This window comes from Eleutherodactylus coqui, chromosome 8 (assembly GCF_035609145.1).
Source record: "Eleutherodactylus coqui strain aEleCoq1 chromosome 8, aEleCoq1.hap1, whole genome shotgun sequence".
Classification (NCBI taxonomy): domain Eukaryota; kingdom Metazoa; phylum Chordata; class Amphibia; order Anura; family Eleutherodactylidae; genus Eleutherodactylus; species Eleutherodactylus coqui.
In genome coordinates, this window is record NC_089844.1 from 3,420,001 (window position 1) to 3,439,278 (window position 19,278).

The 19,278-nt window shown below is 49.8% G+C and overlaps 1 protein-coding gene across 1 annotated transcript in view; it reads right to left on the reverse strand.

The window, feature by feature from the left end:
- The window catches only part of LOC136577424 (CD5 antigen-like), a 91,664-nt gene extending 72,980 nt beyond the window's left edge, over positions 1 to 18,684 (reverse strand). Inside the window, exons 1-2 of the mRNA XM_066577320.1 lie at positions 18,672 to 18,684; positions 18,171 to 18,485 (exon numbers count right to left, since the gene is read on the reverse strand). Of these exons, the coding sequence (XP_066433417.1) occupies positions 18,171 to 18,485; positions 18,672 to 18,684 (328 nt within the window). The remainder of the gene's footprint in view (positions 1 to 18,170; positions 18,486 to 18,671) is intronic.
- Positions 18,685 to 19,278: the final 594 nt, after the last annotated feature.

Here is a 19,278-nt window from a genome sequence, read left to right on the forward strand (position 1 = left end):
CATTTCTGTAGCAAAGGTAATAGGCAGACTCCAGTAACATCCTGTAGCAAAGGCATAGGCAGACTCCAGTAACATCCTGAAGCAAAGGCATAGGCAGACTCCAGTAACATCCTGAAGCAAAGGCATAGGCAGACTCCAGTAACATCCTGAAGCAAAGGCATAGGCAGACTCCAGTAACATCCTGAAGCAAAGGCATAGGCAGACTCCAGTAACATTTCTGTAGCAAGAGTATAGGCGAACCCTCAAAACATTCAGTAGTAAAGGTATAGGCAGACCCCAGTAACATTTCTGTAGCAAAAGTATACGCGAACTCCTCAAACCATTTCAGTTGAAACTGGATAGGCGGACCCCAGTAACATTTCTGTAGCAAAAGTATAGGCAGACCCCAGTAACATTTCTGTAGGAAACGTATAGGCAGACCCCAGTAATATTTCTGTAGCAAAAGTATAGGCAAACCCCTGTAGCATTTCTGTAGCAAAAGTGTGGGCAAACCCCTGAAACATTGGTGTACCAAGAGTATAGGTGTACCCCTGAAAAGATTTGGTTACCAAGAGGGTAGGCGAAGGCTGGAAAAATTAGTTAGATAACAGTATAGGCGAGGGCCAGAAAAATTGGTATACCAAGAGTATAAGTGCACCCCTGAAAAATTGCTCAACCGCGAGGGCAGGTGAAACCCATAAACATTTTTTAAATTTAAAGCTCACTGTTGCTTAATTTGTAACAGCACCTGGGGGCAGCCCTGTGGAAAAAAAATTGGTGTCTGTTAAAGTATCAATACTTTTGAAACGTTAAAAAAAATGGAAAAAAAAACTTTTAAATAGAGCCTTTTGGGCCACAGAAAAATTGTCAGTTCAGCGTGATGACATGCTGTTTTAGGAGGAGGAGTAGGAGGAGTAATAATATCCGAGAGTGATTGACAAAGCTAATTCCCCCTTTTTTTCCGGTAATAGAGAATGATTTTTTTCTTCGGTTGCAGCGAAAAGAATCTTTAGGTTCCGCTGCTTTCCGGCGGTAGAGAAGAGATGTCTGGGAAATCCAGCCTTTGTTCACCTTTATGAGTGCAAGCATGTCGGCACTGGCAGTTGACAGGCAGGTACGCTTATCCGTGATAATTCCCCCAGCTGCACTAAGCACCCTCTCTGACAAGACACTAGCGGCAGGGCAGGCCAGCACCTCCAGGGCGTACAGCGCAAGTTCGTGCCACGTGTCCAGCTTTCACACCCAATAGTAGTATGGAGCAGAGGCATCACGGAGGACGGTGGTACAATTGGCTATTCCCTCACCATCTTTTTATGGTGCTCCCTCCGACTCAGCCTTGACTGGGGACTGGGGAGTGGTGACACAGTCTTGCTGGGGAGCCATAAAGCTGGCAAAGGCATTGAAGAGTGATCCCTGCCCTGCCCACGCTGGACATGCTGCCTGATCTCCGCTCCTTCCCTGCTACTTGGCCCTCGGAACTGCATCTTCTGCCACTAGCACTGTGAGATAAGGGCTTTAGCATCAGTTTTTCTACCAGGGCCCTGTGGTATTGCATCACTCTCGTACCCCTTTCCTTTTCGGGAATGAGAGTGGAAAATTCTCCATATACCGTGGGTTGAAAAGGTATAAGTAATCCGCGTTGCCCAGAATGCAGCTAATGCGGGTGTCACAGGAAAGGCAGCCTAACATGAAGTCAGCCATGTGTGCCAGTGTACCAGTATGCAACATATTGCTGTCCTCACTAGGAAGATGACTTTCAGGATCCTCCTCCTCCTCTTTAGCCCATACATGCTGAACAGATGAGAGGCAAGCAGCATGGGTACCCTCTGCAGTGTGGTCAGCTGTCTCTTCCCCCTTCTCCCCCTCCTCCCCCTCCTAACCCCTTTCCCTCCTCCCCCTCCTCCAAAACGTGCTGAGATATAGTCATGAGTGTGGTCTGGCTATCAAGCGACATACTGTCATCCCGTCTCCTCTTCCAACCGCAGCGCACTTTTCATCAGGCAACGCAGCGGGATGGTAACGCTAATGATTGCTGCATCGCCGCTCACCATCTGGGTAGACTCCTCAAAGTTTCCGAGGACCTGGCAGATATCTGCCATCCATGCCCACTCCTCAGTAAAGAATTGTAGAGGCTGACTACCACTACACCGCCGATGTTGCAGCTGGTATTCCACTATTTCTCTACGCTGCTCGTACAGCCTGGCCAACATGTGCAGCGTAGAATTCCAGCATGTGGGCACGTCGCACAGCAGTCGGTGCTCTGGCAGCTGAACCGCCATTGCATGGTCCTCAGGGTGGCAGCGTCCATGGTGGATTTGCGGAAATGTGCGCAGACGTGGCGCACCTTGTCGAGCAGGTCAGACAAGTGGGGGTAATTTTTCAGAAACCGCTGAACCACCAGATTGAAGACATGGGCCAGGCATGGCAAATGTGTGAGGCTGCCGAGCTGCAGAGCCGCCACCAGGTTACGGCCATTGTCACACACGACCATCCCGGTTGGAGGCTCAGTGGCGAAAGCCAGCGGTCGGTCTGCTCTGTCAGACCCTGCAGCAGTTCAGGGGCTGTGTGCCTCTTGTCACCTAAGCTGATTAGTTTCAGCATGGCTTGCTGATGCTTGCCCACTGTCAAGCTGCTGCGCGCCACCGACTGCTGGCGACATGCTCACACTTCTTAGTTGAGAGGTAGAGGTGGCAGAGTCGGAGGAGGGGGAGGGTTTGGAGGAGGTGGCATAAAACGCCGCAGATACCAGCACCGAGGTAGGACCCACTATTCTTGGTGTGGGTAGGACGTGAGCAGTCGCAGGCTCTGACTCGGTCCCAGCCACTACCAAGTTCATCCAACGTAGTTTTTCAAAACCCGCTGAACCACCAGATTGAAGACGTGGGCCAGGCATGGCACGTGTGTGAGATTGCCAAGCTGCAGAGCCACCACCAGGTAATGCCTGCTGTCACCCACGACCATGCCCGGCTGGAGGCTCAGCGGCAAAAGCCAGAGGTCGGTCTGCTCTGTCAGACCCTGCAACAGCTCGGGGGCCGTCTGCCTCTTGTCACATAAGCAGAGTAGTTTTAGCTAGGCTTGCTGATGCTTGCCCACCGCTGTGCTGCCGCGCCGCATGCTACCGACTGCTGGCGACATGCTCACACTTCCTAATTGAGAGATAGAGGTGGCAGAAAAGGAGGAGGTGGCATAATACTCCGCAGATACCAGCACCGAAGTAGGACCCGCTATTTTGGGTGTGGGTAGGACGTGAGCGGTCCCAGGCTCTGGCTCAGTCCCAGCCTTCACCAAGTTCACCCAATGTGCCGTCAGGGAGATATAGTGGCCCTGCCCGCTAGTACTTGTCCATGTGTCAGTGGTTAAGTGGCAATGTGCACGTTTAAATCTTGTGCATGTGTGTGGGTGGCGGCGTATTTTTGCTTTCGCTCCAACGCTTGTGTTAGTGACAACTGAACGCTGCACTAAGAGACATTGCTGGATGGAGTGGAGGACCATGGAGGTAAGGGTGTGGGTGCAGGCCGGGAGGCGCTTGTGCATGCGTCCTGGGAGGGGGATTGGATCTGTGTGGCAGGTTGTGGCACAGGGGAAGAGGCAGTGGTGTGACACGGAGGTGGTGAATGGCCTTTGTCCCACCTTGTGGGGTGCTTAGCCATCATATGCCTGTGCATGCTGGTGGTGGTGAGGCTGGTAGCGGTGGCTTCCCGGCTGATCTTGGTGTGACACAGGTTGCACAACACAGTTCGTCGGTCATCCGCTCTCTCACTTAAAAACATCCACACCTTTGAACACCTAGCCCTCTGCACGGAGTCCTGTCGAGAGGGAGTGCTTTGGGAAACAGTTGGGGGATTCTTTGCTCTTGCCCTGCCTCTACCCCGGGCCACTCCACTGCCTCTTCCAACCTGTCCGGCTGCTGACTTGGCTCCCCTTCTGAAGTCCTGTCCTCAGTAGGTTCAGCAAGCCATGTGGGGTCACCTCATCATCCAGCAGCTCTACCTCCGAATCCTCTGTGCACTCCACCCTCGGACTTACTGCCCTTAATACTACCTCACTGACAGACAACTGTGTCTCATCATCCTCATCAACAAAAAGCTCTTGAGACAGTTGCCGAATGTCCCCAGCCTCATCACCCGGACTACGGGAACTTTCCAAAGGTTGGTCATCGGTCACGAAAAACTCCTCAGATCATAGAGGAACCGATTTTTCCCACTCATGGCAGGGACCCGAGAACAGTTCCTGGGAGTCTGCCTGCTCATCAGAATATGTAATTTTTTATGGAGTGAGGAGGCTGGGAGGAAGGAGGTGTAGCCAGAGGATTCAGAGTTGCAGTCCCGAGGCAGGGAGTAGTGGACTGCGTAGAAGACTGGGTGGTCGATACATTGCTGGAGGCGCTTTCTGCCATCCATGACAGGACCTGCTCACACTGCTCTGTTTGTAATAAAGGTCTACCACGCGGACCGTAAATTGTGATGTGAAGCTGGGGACCCCAGAATCTTCCCTCTCTCCTAATTCCTCAGCAGCTGGCTGTGATTCACCATGCACAGGAACTCGGCCTATGCCCACACCCTCATTTGGACGTCTGCTTCCACGTCCTCGACCCTTACCCTGACTCCTCATCATGGCGGATTAAGAATAGAGCAGGGCCCAAATAAATTTCCCTACTGTACGGCACTGACAACTGTGGCTTAATTCACCACACACAGAGACTTGTAGATAGCGGAGGCTCTATGCTGTGACCGCTGTCTTGCGCTGATACCTAGGGGTAATTTACTGCTCACAGAGAGTTGTAGATAATAGAGGCTGTGTGGAGAGGGAGAAAACTCTAAAGCCAGTGGATAGTGCTGGTAACTGCGGCTATCTCAACCCCACCAAGGAAAGGGTATTGTGAGACGCTCTGCACAGCGGCGGAGCTGAAATACTTTGCAGTGGTCCAGGAAATATTACAGTACTGTTTAGCTGTGAGACCGCGGTCTAATGCACTGCAGACACAGAACGGTATAAATGAAATACTTTGCAGTGGCCTAGGAAATGTTAGAGTGCTGTTTCATGGTGAGACCTCGGTGTAATCCACTGCAGGCTGAGAACACTATTACTGAAAGGCTGGGAACAGTCCTAGAAGCATAAAAAAAAAAAATTGGTGCACTACTGCTCCCAGCCAGCCACAACTATAATGCACACGGTGAGAAGTAGCCCTAAGAAGGGCCGTTGGGTTTCTTGTAGAGAGGATCATGACTTTAAAACTTTCCCTATATAAGTAGCTCTGTCCTTAAACTCTGCATAATGCACTGCACACACAGGACAGTATAGCTCTAATGGCCTGCACAGCCCTAGATGCTTAAAAAAAAATGGTGAACTACTGCTCCCAGCCAGCCACAACTATAATGCATACAATGAGGAGCGAGTAGCCCTAAGAAGGACCGTTGGGGTTTTTGAAGACAGGATCCTACTCTAAGATATGACATTTATAGACAAAATACAAATTAAAATCAAAGAAGCAAATACCTGTGTGTGCTAGCTGGTCAGGAGGAGACATGGCTGAGGAATGGTGTGGTGGGTGTGTTCAGGAGTTAATTGCACCACATGTTGTAACTAGCATGCAGAGATTTGTTACAAAAAGGTTTAAGGCTGCATTCACACGAACGTATATCGGCTCGGTTTTCACGCCGAGCAGATATACGTCGCCCTTGTGTGCAGGGGGGGGGGGGATGAAAGAGCCAGGAGCAGGAATAGAGCTCCCGCCCCCTCACTGCCACCTCTCCGCCCCTCTGCACTATTTACAATGGGGAGAGGTGGGACAGGGCGGGGCTAATTCTTGCAACTTAGCCCCGCCCCATCCCGCCTCTCCCCATTGCAAATAGTGCAGAGGGGTGGAGAGGAGGCGGGAGCTCAGTTCCTGCTCCTGGCTCTGCCAGCCTCCTGCAGATGAGGACGACGGATATACGTTCGTGTGAATGCACCCTAAAACAGACAGAAAGAGGGACAAATAATTACAAAAGAATTTGTAAATAAATAGATATTTGGAAAATGGTAATGAAATACATCTGTACAATGATAAATAGGTGAGGATTTAGGGAGAAGGGAATCTGGGAGGCAAAAATTCCAATAGAGTAAAATTCATGAGAAAGAAAAAAACAAACCACCTCTTTATGAATACATACTCCTAGACCTCACAGATATATAATGGTATAAATTGTCTCTGCATATCAATAGACAGATTGCAGGATATATGAGTTCACCAAAATATACAAAACAGAAGTCAAAACAACAAAAACAAACAAAATAAAGGATATTTATATATTTTATTTAATAAACACAGAATAAATCCGTTCTGTAATTCATACCAAACGGAAATCTAGTTTTTAGCTCCAAGATCCAATAAGCTTCCCTACGAAGAATATCCTTCATTTCCACTTTTTGGTTCCTATTTTTCCAAACTCTGTCTATACCCAAACATGAGGAATCTTTTGTCTCACCGCCATGTTTTAGGATAAAATGATTTGCAACCCCTGATTTAGCTAATACATTTTTCTGGATGTCCCTCAGATGTTCTGCTATTCTGGTATGTTGTCTCCTGGAGGTACATCCTACATAAAGTAGATTACATAGGGTGCATACTATTATATAGATTATTCCACTAGTTTGAGGCAGCCCTCACTCACCCATTCATGAATTCATGAATAGGTGTGAGTGAGGGATGCCTCTGATTGGTCAGGCTGTGACCAATCAGAGGCATCTCATTCAGCAGGCGGGGATTTTAAATCCCCGGCTGCTGAATACTACTCACAGCTGTTTAGAGCAGTTCAGGAGAACTGCAGCCTGCCGCGCTGAACTCCGTCTGCCGGGACCAGGTAAGTATATATATATTTTTTATTTTTACACATTTCTGGATGAATTGCAGGGAGGGGCTTATATATTTAAGCCCTTCCCGACAATTCATCCCGCGATCGCCGGCAGCCCATTGCTTTCAATGGAGCCGGCTGTATTGCCGGCTCCATTGAATTCAATGGTCAGTGCTCGTTTAATCGAGACGAGTACCGCGTGGTGTTCGTCTCGAGTAACGAGCATCTCGAGCACCCTAATACTCGAACGAGCATCAAGCTCAGACGAGTATGCTCGCTCATCTCTAGCACTAATACATCAATACATCAACCTATAATATGTCAGAAAATCAAATCTGTACCCGCTTGGCGAGCAGAAGTTACAATCCACAAATTGTGAGGAATGCTAAGGACAAGGTTAGTAAAGTGGATAGAAAGACCTTACAGTACAAGGATAAAGATTGATCTGATGGTAGATCCAACACAATGGTCTTCACTGCACCATACAGTAGGGAATCCCCACAGATAAGAAAGTTATTCTTCTCCTACCTTCCAATCTTAAAACAAGATGATGACTTTTAAAACCAGACGCATGCTGGCAGAGGTTAGGGAAAGTTGCTGCTCATTCAGGGATAGTGTTAGTGTAGGATCCTGTCTTCAAGAACCCCAACGGTCCTTCTTAGGGCTACATCTGACCGTGTGCATTACTGTTGTGGCTGGCTGGGAGCAGTAGTGCACCATTTTTTTTTTTCATCTCGGGCTGTGCAGGCCATTTCAGCTATAGCGTTCTCAGTCTGCAGAGGCCCAGCCACTCACTACTGTGGGGGAGGGGGGGGGGTAGAGGGCTGGCACAGTACAGCAGAAAGTGGTAATGCCTTCCCCACATATCTATTGGCAAGAAAATGGCGCTAAACATGCAGGGAAGGAAAAGCAATTGACTCGAGTACCACGTGGTGTTCATCTAGAGTAACGAGCACCTCGAGTACCCTAATGCTCGAACGAGTATCAGGCTCAGACGAGTGTGCTCGCTCATCTCTAAACATCTATATACAGAGTATAGGGAAAGTGCTGCTGCTGATATAGGAAAAGGGTTTGAGTAGGATCCTGTCTTCAAGAACCTCAACGGTCCTTCTTAGGGCTACTCACTCTTCATAGTGTGCATTACTGTTGTGGCTGGCTGGGGGCAGTAGTGCAACATTTTTTTTTCCATCTCAGTCTGTGCAGGCCATTTCAGCTATACTGTTCTGTGTCAGCAGTGTATTATGCAGAGTTTAGGGACAGAGCTGCTTATATAGGGAAAGTGTTAGGCCTCATGTCCACTGCTAAACTGTAATTGAAAATCCGCAGCGTTTTTCCCGCAGCGTGATCCGCGCCCCATGGGGATCCATTGGACACGTGCAGGTAGTTAAATACCAGCGGATGTCATTTTTCCCTGAGGCGCGGATTGCGTCTGCGGAAAAACACCAGTGGCATGCTCCATTTTTAGTGCGGATCTCCCGCGGGGACGGCTCCCGCAGGCTTCTGTTGAAGCCGTCTGGATCCACGGCACACTCGTACCTGAATTGCGGCTCTCCAGCGTGGTAGCGCGGGAGAGCAGAAGTTTAGAAAGAAAATGGAGTGCCCGGCACATGCGCGCGGCACGCTGCCGGCGTGCCGAGCACATTCGCCGGGCCGAAGAAAGAAGATCCGGCCGCGACGGAGGGAAGATCCGCAGAGTCCGGCAGGTAAGTTTGATCTTCTTTTTAGCCTCATGTCCGCGGGAAAGGAGGGACCTGCTGCGGCCCTGATTTTCCCCGTGGACATGAGGCCTTAGAGTAGGATGTGAATAAGCCAAAAAAGAAATATGGGCTCACCTCACCAGCAGTATCTTCCAATATAACAGGGAAATCTGAATTTCAACGGGAGCTCCGTCCTCAAGCAGCCGACGGCAGACGGCTAAATTCCATATGAAAAAAATAGAAGTGAAGAGGAGCTGCTACCGTTAAAAAAATGTCATTCTTTATTAAATAAAAAGCATACAGCTCACAGGTCCGGGCTGAACGCGTTTCGGCTACAGTAGCCTTTGTCAACAGCTATGAGATACACAAGTCATTTATAGACAAAATACAAATTAAAATCAAAGAAGCAAATACCTGTGTGTGCTAGCTGGTCAGGAGGAGACATGGCTGAGGAATGGTGTGGTGGGTGTGTTCAGGAGTTAATTGCACCACATGTTGTAACTAGCATGCAGAGATTTGTTACAAAAAGGTTTAAAACAGACAGAAAGAGGGGCAAATAATCACAAAAGAATTTGTAAATATATAAATATTTGGAAAATGGTAATGCAATACATCTGTACAATGATAAATAGTGAGGATTTAGGGAGAAGGGAATCTGGGAGGCAAAAATTCCAATAGAGTAAAATTCATGAGAAAAACAAAACAAACCCACCTCTTTATGAATACATACTCCTAGACCTCACAAATATATAATAACATAAATTGTTTCTGCATATCAATAGACAGATTGCAGGATATGTGAGTTCACCAAAATATACAAAGCAGAAGTAAAAAAAAAAAGGATAATTATATCTGTGGCGGGGGGGAGGGGGAGGGGCTGGCACGTCACAGCAGGAAGTGGTAACGCCTTCCCCACATGTCTATTGGCTAGAAATAGGCGTTAAACATGCAGGGAAGGAAATGCAATTGACTCGAGTACCGCATAGTGTTCGTCTCGAGTAACGAGCATCTCGAGTACCCTAATGCTCGGACGAGTATCAAGCTTGGACAAGTGTGCTCGCTCATCTCTAAACATCTATATATATAAAGACGAAAGCCCTCACTGACTCACTCACTGACTCACTCACTGACTGACTGACTCGCCACTAATTCTCCAACTTCCCGATGTCATAGAAACTTGAAATTTGGCACAAGCATAGATTATGTCCAAAATAGGAAACGTAAAGAGGTCCCAACTCAATTATTCAATTCTAGCGCAAAAGAATTAGCATCCAAATTTTACGTGCGTAACCTAATTCTCTCACTTCCCGATGTCATAAAAACTTGAAATTTGGCACAAGCATTGATTATGTCACAAATAGGAAAAGCTAATGGGTCCCAACTCGATTATTCAATTCTAAGTGCCAAAGAATTAGCGTTAGAGATGAGCGAGCACGAAAATGCTCGGGTGCTCGTTACTCGAGTCGAACTTTTCGCGATGCTCGAGGGTTCGTTTCGAGTAACGAACCCCATTGAAGTCAATGGGCGACCCGAGCATTTTTGTATATCGCCGATGCTCGCTAAGGTTTTCATTTGTGAAAATCTGGGCAATTCAAGAAAGTGATGGGACCGACACAGAAACGGATAGGGCAGGCGAGGGGCTACGTGTTGGGATGCATCTCAAGTTCCCAGGTCCCACTATTAAGCCACAACAGCGGCAAGAGTGCCCCCCCTCCCAACAATTTTTACTTCGGAAAACCCTCATTAGCAAGGCACACCTTAGCTAAGCACCACACTACCTCCAACAAAGCACAATCACTGCCTGCATGACACTCCGCTGCCACTTCTCCTGGGTTACATGCTGCCCAACCCCCCCCCCCCCCCACACGACCCTGCGTCCGCAGCGCACACCAAAGTGTCCCTGCGCAGCCTTCAGCTGCCCTCATGCAACACGCTGGCCTCATAGCCACACCACCCTCATGTCTATTTATAAGTGAGTCTGCCATGAGGAGGAACCACAGGCACATACTGCAGAGGGTTGGCAGGGCCAGGCAGCGACCCTTTTTAAAAGGGGGGGGGGCGATAGCCCACAATGCTGTATAGAAGCAATGAGAACTCTAATCCTGTGCCACCTCCATCAGGAGCTGCAAACATGGGCATAGCAATGGGGAATCCATGTGCCACACAGTATTCATTCTGTCAAGGTGTCGCATAGCTCAATCCACAGTCAGTCAGTGCCTTTGTGCCAGACAGGTCAAACACCGCGATGGGAACTAAGTTTGCACCAACAGCATAGAGGGGTCCTAGGAAGCCCAAGACATGAACAAAAAATTGATCTGAGCGACCAAACATGGCAGACTTGCACCGCGCCCACGACATAGGCCTCGGCCCACAGCTTCAGCAATCCTAGGCAGAAAGCGGACTTTCACTGCGCCCAGGACATAGGCCTCTGCACAAACCCTCAGCAATTGCGGGCCTACAGCGGACTCCTATGCTAGCGTAGCTGTGCACGTCTCATTAGCGCTGTATTGCTCCTGTAGTTTGTCCCAATGCAGTGCCCCGGATAGTAGAGCTAACGTCAGATTAAATGCAGGTGGGCTTCGGCCCACACTGCATGCCCCAGTCAGACCGTGTTTTTTTTATAAATAGTCACAGGCAGGTACAACTCCGCAATGGGAATTCCGTGTGCACCCACAGCATGGGTGGGTCCCAGGAAGCCACCGACGATACATAAATAAAATCCCATTGCAGTGCCCTACACATCTGAGGTAACGTCAGGTTTAATGCAGGTGGGCTTCGGCCCACACTGCATGCCCCAGTCAGACTGGGGTTCTTTATAAGTAGACATATGCAGTTACAACTCCGTGTGGACCGACAGCATCGGTGGCTCCCTGGAACCCACCGGCGGTACATAAATAAATCCCTTTGCAGTGCCCAGCACAGCTGAGGTAACCTCAGGTTTAATGCAGGTGGGCTTCGGCCCACACTGCATGCCCCAGTCAGACTGGGGTTCTTTATAAGTAGACATATGCAGTTACAACTCCGTGTGGACCGACAGCATGGGTGGCTCCCTGGAACCCACCGGCGGTACATAAATAAATCCCATTGCAGTGCCCAGCACAGCTGAGGTAACGTCAGGTTTAATGCAGGTGGGCTTCGGCCCACACTGCATGCCCCAGTCTGACCGGGGTTTTTAATACATAGACACTGGCAGGTAGAAATCCCTAATGTGAAGTCCCTGTGGACCCACAGCATGGGTGGATCCCTGGAACCCATCGGCAGTACATAAATGTATCCCTTTTCAGTGCCCTGCTCAGCAGAGCTAACGTCACATACTATACAGGTGTGCTTCGGCCCACAATGCATGCCACAGTCAGAGTGGTAATATGTACCTTAACAGTAACCGCATTGGTGGGAATGTGGTGGCGACTGCGGACCTAGTAGCGCGGTTTTATTTAGTTGGTTTTCGGAATGTGGCCAGGATTAAGTGGGCCGTGGCGGGGGGATGGTGGGGGGGGCTCTCTTGTTGTGTCGGTAAAAGTGTAATTCTTGGACTGCCACCAGACGGACCAATGCAAAGGTATTTGCCAAGAAAGTTTTCATTGTTGGAGGAGGAGGGGGATGTTTTGGACGCACTACGTGTCCTCTCCACGTGTCACCTTAACAGTAACCGCGTTGGTGGGAAATGGCCTCGCCGCCATCATGTCTTTGGGAAGCCTCCGTTTCCACACCCCAGTGACATAGCATTAGCAGCGGTATAGGCAGAGCCCAGAATTAGTAACATTTCAGCGGCAGCATTAGGGACAGGCCCCAGTAACATATCACTAGCAGCATTATAGGGGGAGCACAGTCTTAGTTCCATTTCAGTAATAGTAGCACTGAAGACAGGCCCCAGTAACAATTCCGAAGCAGCAGTATAGGGGGAGCACAGTCTTAGTTCCATTTCAGTAATAGTAGCACTGAAGATAGGCCCCAGTAACAATTCCGAAGCAGCAGTATAGGGGGAGCACAGTATTAGTTCCATTTCAGTAGTAGTAGCAGTCAAGACAGGCCCCAGTAACAATTCCAAAGCAGCAGTATAGGGGGAGCACAGTATTAGTTCCATTTCAGTAATAGTAGCAGTCAAGACAGGCCACAGTAACATTCCCGTTGCAGCAGTTTAGGGAGATAACAGTCTCGTTCACATTTTAGTAGTTGCAGTATAGACAAGGCTCCAGTTACATTTATGTAGCAAAAGTGTAGGTCAACCCCACACACCTTGCTGTAGCAGGTGAAGCCCATAAAAATTACTGGGATTACACTGTAGGCGAGGGCCCAAAAAAATTGGTGTACCAACAGTACTAATGTACCTTTAGAAAAATTGCCCATGCCCAACCAAGAGATGGCAGATGAAACCTATTAATCGGTTTTGTTAATGTGGCTTAATTTGTAACTAGGCCTGGAGGCAGCCCAGTTAAAATAAGAATTGGTTCAGATACAAGTTTCAACGCTTTAATGAGAATTGAAACGTATAAACATGTATAAACATTGTTTACAAAAGTAATATGACTGAGCCTTGTGGGCCTAACAAAAACTTCCCGTTCGGCGTGATTACGTGAGGTTTCAGGAGGAGGAGCAGGAGGAGGAGGATGAATATAATACACAGATTGATGAAGCTAAAAGGTCCCCGTTTTTGATGGTGATAGAGAACGATGCTTCCATCCGCGGGTGCAGCCTACGTATTGTTTAGGTATCGCTGCCGTCCGCTGGTGGAGAAGAGAAGTCTGGGGAAATCCAGGCTTTGTTCATCTTTATAAGTGTAAGCCTGTCGGCACTGTCGGTTGACAGGCGGGTATGCTTATCCGTGATGATTCCCCCAGCCGCACTAAACACCCTCTCTGACAAGACGCTAGCCGCAGGACAAGCAAGCACCTCTACGGCATACAGCGTGAGTTCAGGCCACGTGTCCAGCTTCGACACCCAGTAGTTGTAGGGAGCAGAGGCATCACGGAGGACGGTGGTACGATCGGCTATGTACTCCCTCACCATCCTTTTACAGTGCTCCCGCCGACTCAGCCGTGACTGGGGAGCGGTGACACAGTCTTGCTGGGGAGCCATAAAGCTGTCAAAGGCCTTGGAGAGTGTTCCCCTTCCTGTGCTGTACATGCTGCCTGATCTCCGCGCCTCCCCTGCTACCTGGCCCTCGGAACTGCGCCGTCTGCCACTAGCTCTGTCGGATGGGAAATCAGTTTGTCCACCAGGGTCCTGTGGTATAGCATCACTCTCGAACCCCTTTTCTTCTTCGGGTATGAGAGTGGAAAGGTTCTCCTTATACCGTGGGTCAAGCAGTGTGTACACCCAGTAATCCGTAGTGGCCAGAATGCGTGTAACGCGAGGGTCACAAGAAAGGCATCCTAACATGAAGTCAGCCATGTGTGCCAGGGTACCTGTACGCAACACATGGCTGTCCTCACTAGGAAGATCACTTTCAGGATCCTCCTCCTCCTCAGGCCATACACGCTGAATGGATGAGAGGCAAGCAGCATGGGTACCCTCTGCAGTGGGCCCAGCTGTCTCTTCCTCCTCCTCTTCCTCCACGCGCTGAGATATAGACATGAGGGTGCTATGATTCTCCAGCGACATACTGTCTTCCCCCGCCTCCTATGCTTTGCAGGGAACTTCTCAACAGGCATAGCAGGGGAATGGTGACACTAATGATTGCAACATAGCCGCTCACCATCTGGGTAGACTCCTCAAAGTTTCGAAGGACCTGGCAGATATCTGCCACCCAGGCCCACTCCTCTGTAAAGAATTGAGGAGGCTGACTCCCACTACACCGCCCATGTTGGAGTTGGTATTCCACAATAGCTCTACGCTGCTCATACAGCCGGGACAACATGTGAAGCATAGAGTTTCACCGTGTGGGTACGTCGCAAAGCAGTCAGTGCACTGGCAAATTAAACCAATGTTGCAGGGTCCGCAGGGTGTCAGCGTCTGTGTTGGACTTGCGGAAATGTGCGCTGACCCGGCGCACCTTGCCGAGGAGGTCTGACAAGTGTGGGTAGCTTTTCAGAAAGCGCTGAACCACCAAATTAAAGACGTGGGCCAGGCATGGCACGTGCGTGAGGCTGCCGAGCTGCAGAGCCGCCAGCAGGTTACGGCCATTGTCACACACGACCATGCCCGGTTGGAGGCTCAGTGGCGCAAGCCAGCGGTCGGTCTGCTCTGTCAGACCGTGCAACAGTTCGTGGGCCGTGGGCCTCTTCTCTCCTAAGATGAGTAGTTTTAGCACGGCCTGCTGATGCTTGCCCACCGCTGTGCTGCGGCGCGACACCGACTGATGGCGATGTGCTGCTACTGACACGTCTTGATTGCGAGGTAGAGGTTGCGTTGGAGGAGATACCAGCACCAATCTGGGGCCCGCAATTCTGGGGGTGGGTAGAACGTGAGCGGTCCCAGGCTCTGACTCGGTCCCAGCCTCCACTAAATTCACCCAATGTGTCCATTGTTAAGTGGACCTTGCCAGTAACCGAGTTGGTGAGGGCGCGTACAATGTTGCGTGAGACGTGGTCGTGCAGGGCTGGGACGGCACACTGTGAAAAATAGTGGCGACTGGGGACAGAGTAGCGCGGGGCTGCCGCCGCCATCATGTTTTTGAAAGTCTCAGTTTCCACAAGCCTGTAGGGGAGCATCTTCAGGCTGATCAATTTGGCTATGTGGACATTTAAAGCTTGAGCGTGCGGGTGCGTGGCGGCGTATTTGCGCCTTTGCTCCAACGATTCTCTTAGCGACAGCTGGACGCTGCATTGAGAGACATTGCTGGATGGGGCCGAGGACAGCGGAGGTGAGGGTGTGGGTCCAGGCCAGGAGACGGTCATGCCTGTGTCGTGAGAGGAGGATTGGATCTCAGTGGCAGCTTGGGGCCCAGGGGGAGAGGCAGTGGCGCAATCCGGAGGCGGTAAACGGCCTTCGTCCCACCTTGTGGGGTGCTTGGCCATCATATGTCTGCGCATGCTAGTGGTGGTGAGGCTGGTGGTGGAGGCTCCCCGGCTGATCTTGGCACGACAAAGGTTGCACACCACTGTTCGCTAGTCGTCCGCGGTTTCAGTGAAAAACTGCCACACCTTAGAGCACCTTGGCCTCTGCACGGTGGCTTGGCGCGAGGGGGTGCTTTGGGAAACAGCTGGTGGATTATTCGCTCTGGCCCTGCCTCTACCCCTGGCCACCCCACTGCCTCTTGCAACCTGTCCTGCGGCTGCAATTGCCTCCCCCTCTGAAGACCTGTCCTCAGTTGTCTTATCACACCAGGTGGGGTCAGTCACCTCATCGTCCAGCGGCTCTTCCTCCGAATCCTCTGTGCGCTCCTCCCTCGGACTTACTGCCCTTACTACTACCTCACTGATAGACAGCTGTGTCTCATCATCATCGTCCTCCTCACCCACTGAAAGCTCTTGAGACAGTTGCCGGAAGTCCCCAACCTCATCCCCCGGACCCCGTGAACTTTCCAAAGGTTGAACATCGGTCACGACAAACTCCTCTGGTGGGAGAGGAACCATTGTTGCCCAATCTGGGCAGGGGCCCGAGAACAGTTCCTTGGATTCTGCCTGCTCCTCAGAATGTGTCATTATCATGGAGGAAGGAGGAGCAGCAGCCAGAGGATTCAGAGTTGCAGCAGTGGACGGCGTAGAAGATTGGGTGGTCGATAGATTGCTGGATGCACTGTCTGCCATCCACGACAGGACCTGCTCACACTGCTCGGTTTTTAATAAAGGTCTACGACGTGGACCCAAAAATTGTGATATGAAGCTGCGGACCCCAGAAACTGTCCTCTCTCCTAATCCCGCAGCAGCCGGCTGTGATTCGCCTGGACTAGGAACTCGGCCTATACCCACACCCTCACTTGCAACTCCACGTCCTCGCCCGTGTCCACATCCTCTACCCCTACCCCTACCCTTCAGCATGGTGGATTAAGAATCGAGCAGACACTGAGTGGTGTAAAAAAATTTTTGAATTATTGCCGCGCAGTTGGTGCCTGCCAACGGTTATACAACGCAAAAAGAAGCCTGAGCTAAATTATAAGGAAGGATGCAAGCAGGACTAGCAGTGCACTATGCAGTTGAGATTCACCTCAAGTCCCACAGGCCACGCAGTAATGTGCACTGGGTACAAGCAGACGCAAAAAAGGATTCCTTTTTTAAAATTAGTTTTTCTCTAATGCAATGCAGGTAATGGAGCGTGTATTGGACTCTCCCTCTATGGCTGTCTGGCACTGTACACTGTGCCGGCAGCTGTTTGGTAACAGAGCGGAGAAAAATATTAGTGCTTTTTAAACCTGCACTTGGAGGCAGAGAGCGCTTACGTAATGCTAACTGCCCCCAGCAAAAAATTACACTGAAGGCTGAACTGAGGCCTTGCAGTGCAATGCTGAGGTACTACAACTCCCAGCAACCACCAATACTTCCCCTATACTACTTGGTACAGACTGCAGCCTGAGAACGCTATAGCTGTAATGGGGCTGCACGCCCGATATACCAAAAACAAAAGGCAAAACTACTCCCAGCAGCCACAACAGTAGTGCACTAGGTGAGCTGTGGCCCTAAGAAGGACCGTTGGGGTTCTTGTCGCTAACACTCTTCCTAAACCAGCAGCAGCAGCACTGTCCCTCATCTCTGCCAGCGTGTGTCTGTGACGAGCCGCGGGCGGGGCTGATTTAAATACTCCGTTGACACCTGATCTCCCCAGCCACTCACGACAGGGGGGTGGGATAGGGCTGGAACGTCACAGGAGGAAGTTGTAATGCCTTCCCTGCATTTCTATTGGCCAGAAAACGGCGCAAATCTTTCAGGGAAGGAAATAGAATTGACTCGAGTGCCGCGTGGTTCTCGGCTCGAGTAACGAGCATCTCAAACACCCTAATACTCGAACGAGCATCTAGCTCGGACGAGTACGCTCGCTCATCTCTACTAGTAATACATACAAATTATAAGCAAGGATGATGGGACATTAACAGACTTATGGCAGTAAAGGAATGCTAAGTTAGTGGTGCGCATGCGCTGGCACCTCATATGTGAGGGCACACACCGTGACTCCTGATGGGAGGGCTGTGGCGCATATGCTGGGACGCAGAGATGATGCTGAGTAAGTGCTGTGCATAAGTGGGGGGGGTCTGACCACAATCATTGTCCTCAGCTGGTTACATCCCGAGTGTCCAATCAGGACTTTGGTACATGATGGGCATTTCTAATGTGGTGTGGTGATTGGGTCGATGTCATCCATAGTTTGTATTTAGTCTCTCATGTATTATGTGCATGGCATTGACTTGATAAAGTCAGCAGGTAGCGGTCAAAACGTTCGCTGGTGTATGGATTGAAAGAAAGAGATATGTCCTGGTAAAAAAAATGCATTGAGGACTTCTTGTTGCACCCCGTATGCTGCTCCATCTTGCCAGGTTGGCCTGGTTTTATTTGGATGAAGAGTCCACATCTTGCTGGGAGCGTGCCTTTCAGCGCTAAGTGAGTTTCCCTCCCATCACTGAAGTTGGGGAAGATTGGAGGGCTGCTGTCCAACTACTACTGTTTGCTGCTAAGGGCGTCTGGGGAGGAGGGAGGTTTGGTGGGTTACAGCAGGTCGGATCTGTTATTCCTGGGTCATGTTGTATCCAGTCCAGTGTGTGATGTGTGGAGAGAAAAGAAACATCTCTTACCTGAACATCGCACTCCAATCAGAGATGCAGAAGGTGACATTTTACCATTAATTATAATATATTCACACTGCGACAAGGATGACTCTCCTCCTGTACATTGTAGATCCAACCTCCTCCTGTAATCATCCACAAATATATCCCCTCTGGTCACACGATGTTGTCCATTTGTAGTGTTACATCCCAGCTCTCTACAAACTATATTAGCAATGTTTTCTCTGTCGCTTCTGTAATAATCCACTCCCCACCATTCTCCTTTATATCTCACTTCCACTAATCCTTCACATTCAGTGTTTCCTCCATAAAGTCTCACTGGAGCTGTGAAAATAAACAGAAATGAATATAAAAATCCCTGAATATAAGGAAATACTAGTATAACAGCGCTTGTCTCACCATGACGTCCCCTCTCCATATGCCTATTAATCACAATGCACATCTTAGAGGGGTGACTTGCGCACAGAATCTGCGCTTTTAAAAAAGAAAGGACAGCCAGTGCAAACTCACAGGTCAGCTCCATGGTGCGCCGAGGTGCAGCTTGCTTTCCATAGGCTCCTATGGGAGCCGTGTAAGCTCACTGCCTGCGGCATGGATCGTGTGAACGGGCTGCTCAACGGAGCTAGAAGCAGTCCATTCATGTGATCTGTTCAAGGAAGACAGCAGTATCGTTTACTCATTGCTTTGCAGTGAGTAAACCACGCTCATCTGGGTGGTAATAAATGGTTCGTACTCTGATTGGGCCCTGGGGGCCACAGGGTTCAGTATTGGGCCGCATTCTGTTCAATATATTTATCAATGACCTGATAGAGGGGCTGCACAGTAAACTATCAATATTTGCAGATGATACAAAATGATACAATATAATCAAATGCAACAGAGGACAATGTGCGGCTACAAACGGACCGAGATAAGCCGGGGGCTCGGGGGGGAAAATGGCAAATGAAGTTCAATGTTGAAAAATGTAAGGTTCTGCACATGGGCAGAAGAAACGGATGTCACCAATATACACTAAATGGGGTACTGCTTGGGAAAAGTGATATGGAAAAAGACCTGGGGGTACTAGTGGATTATAGACTAAACTGGAGTAGCCAATGCCAGTCAGCTGCTGCAAAGG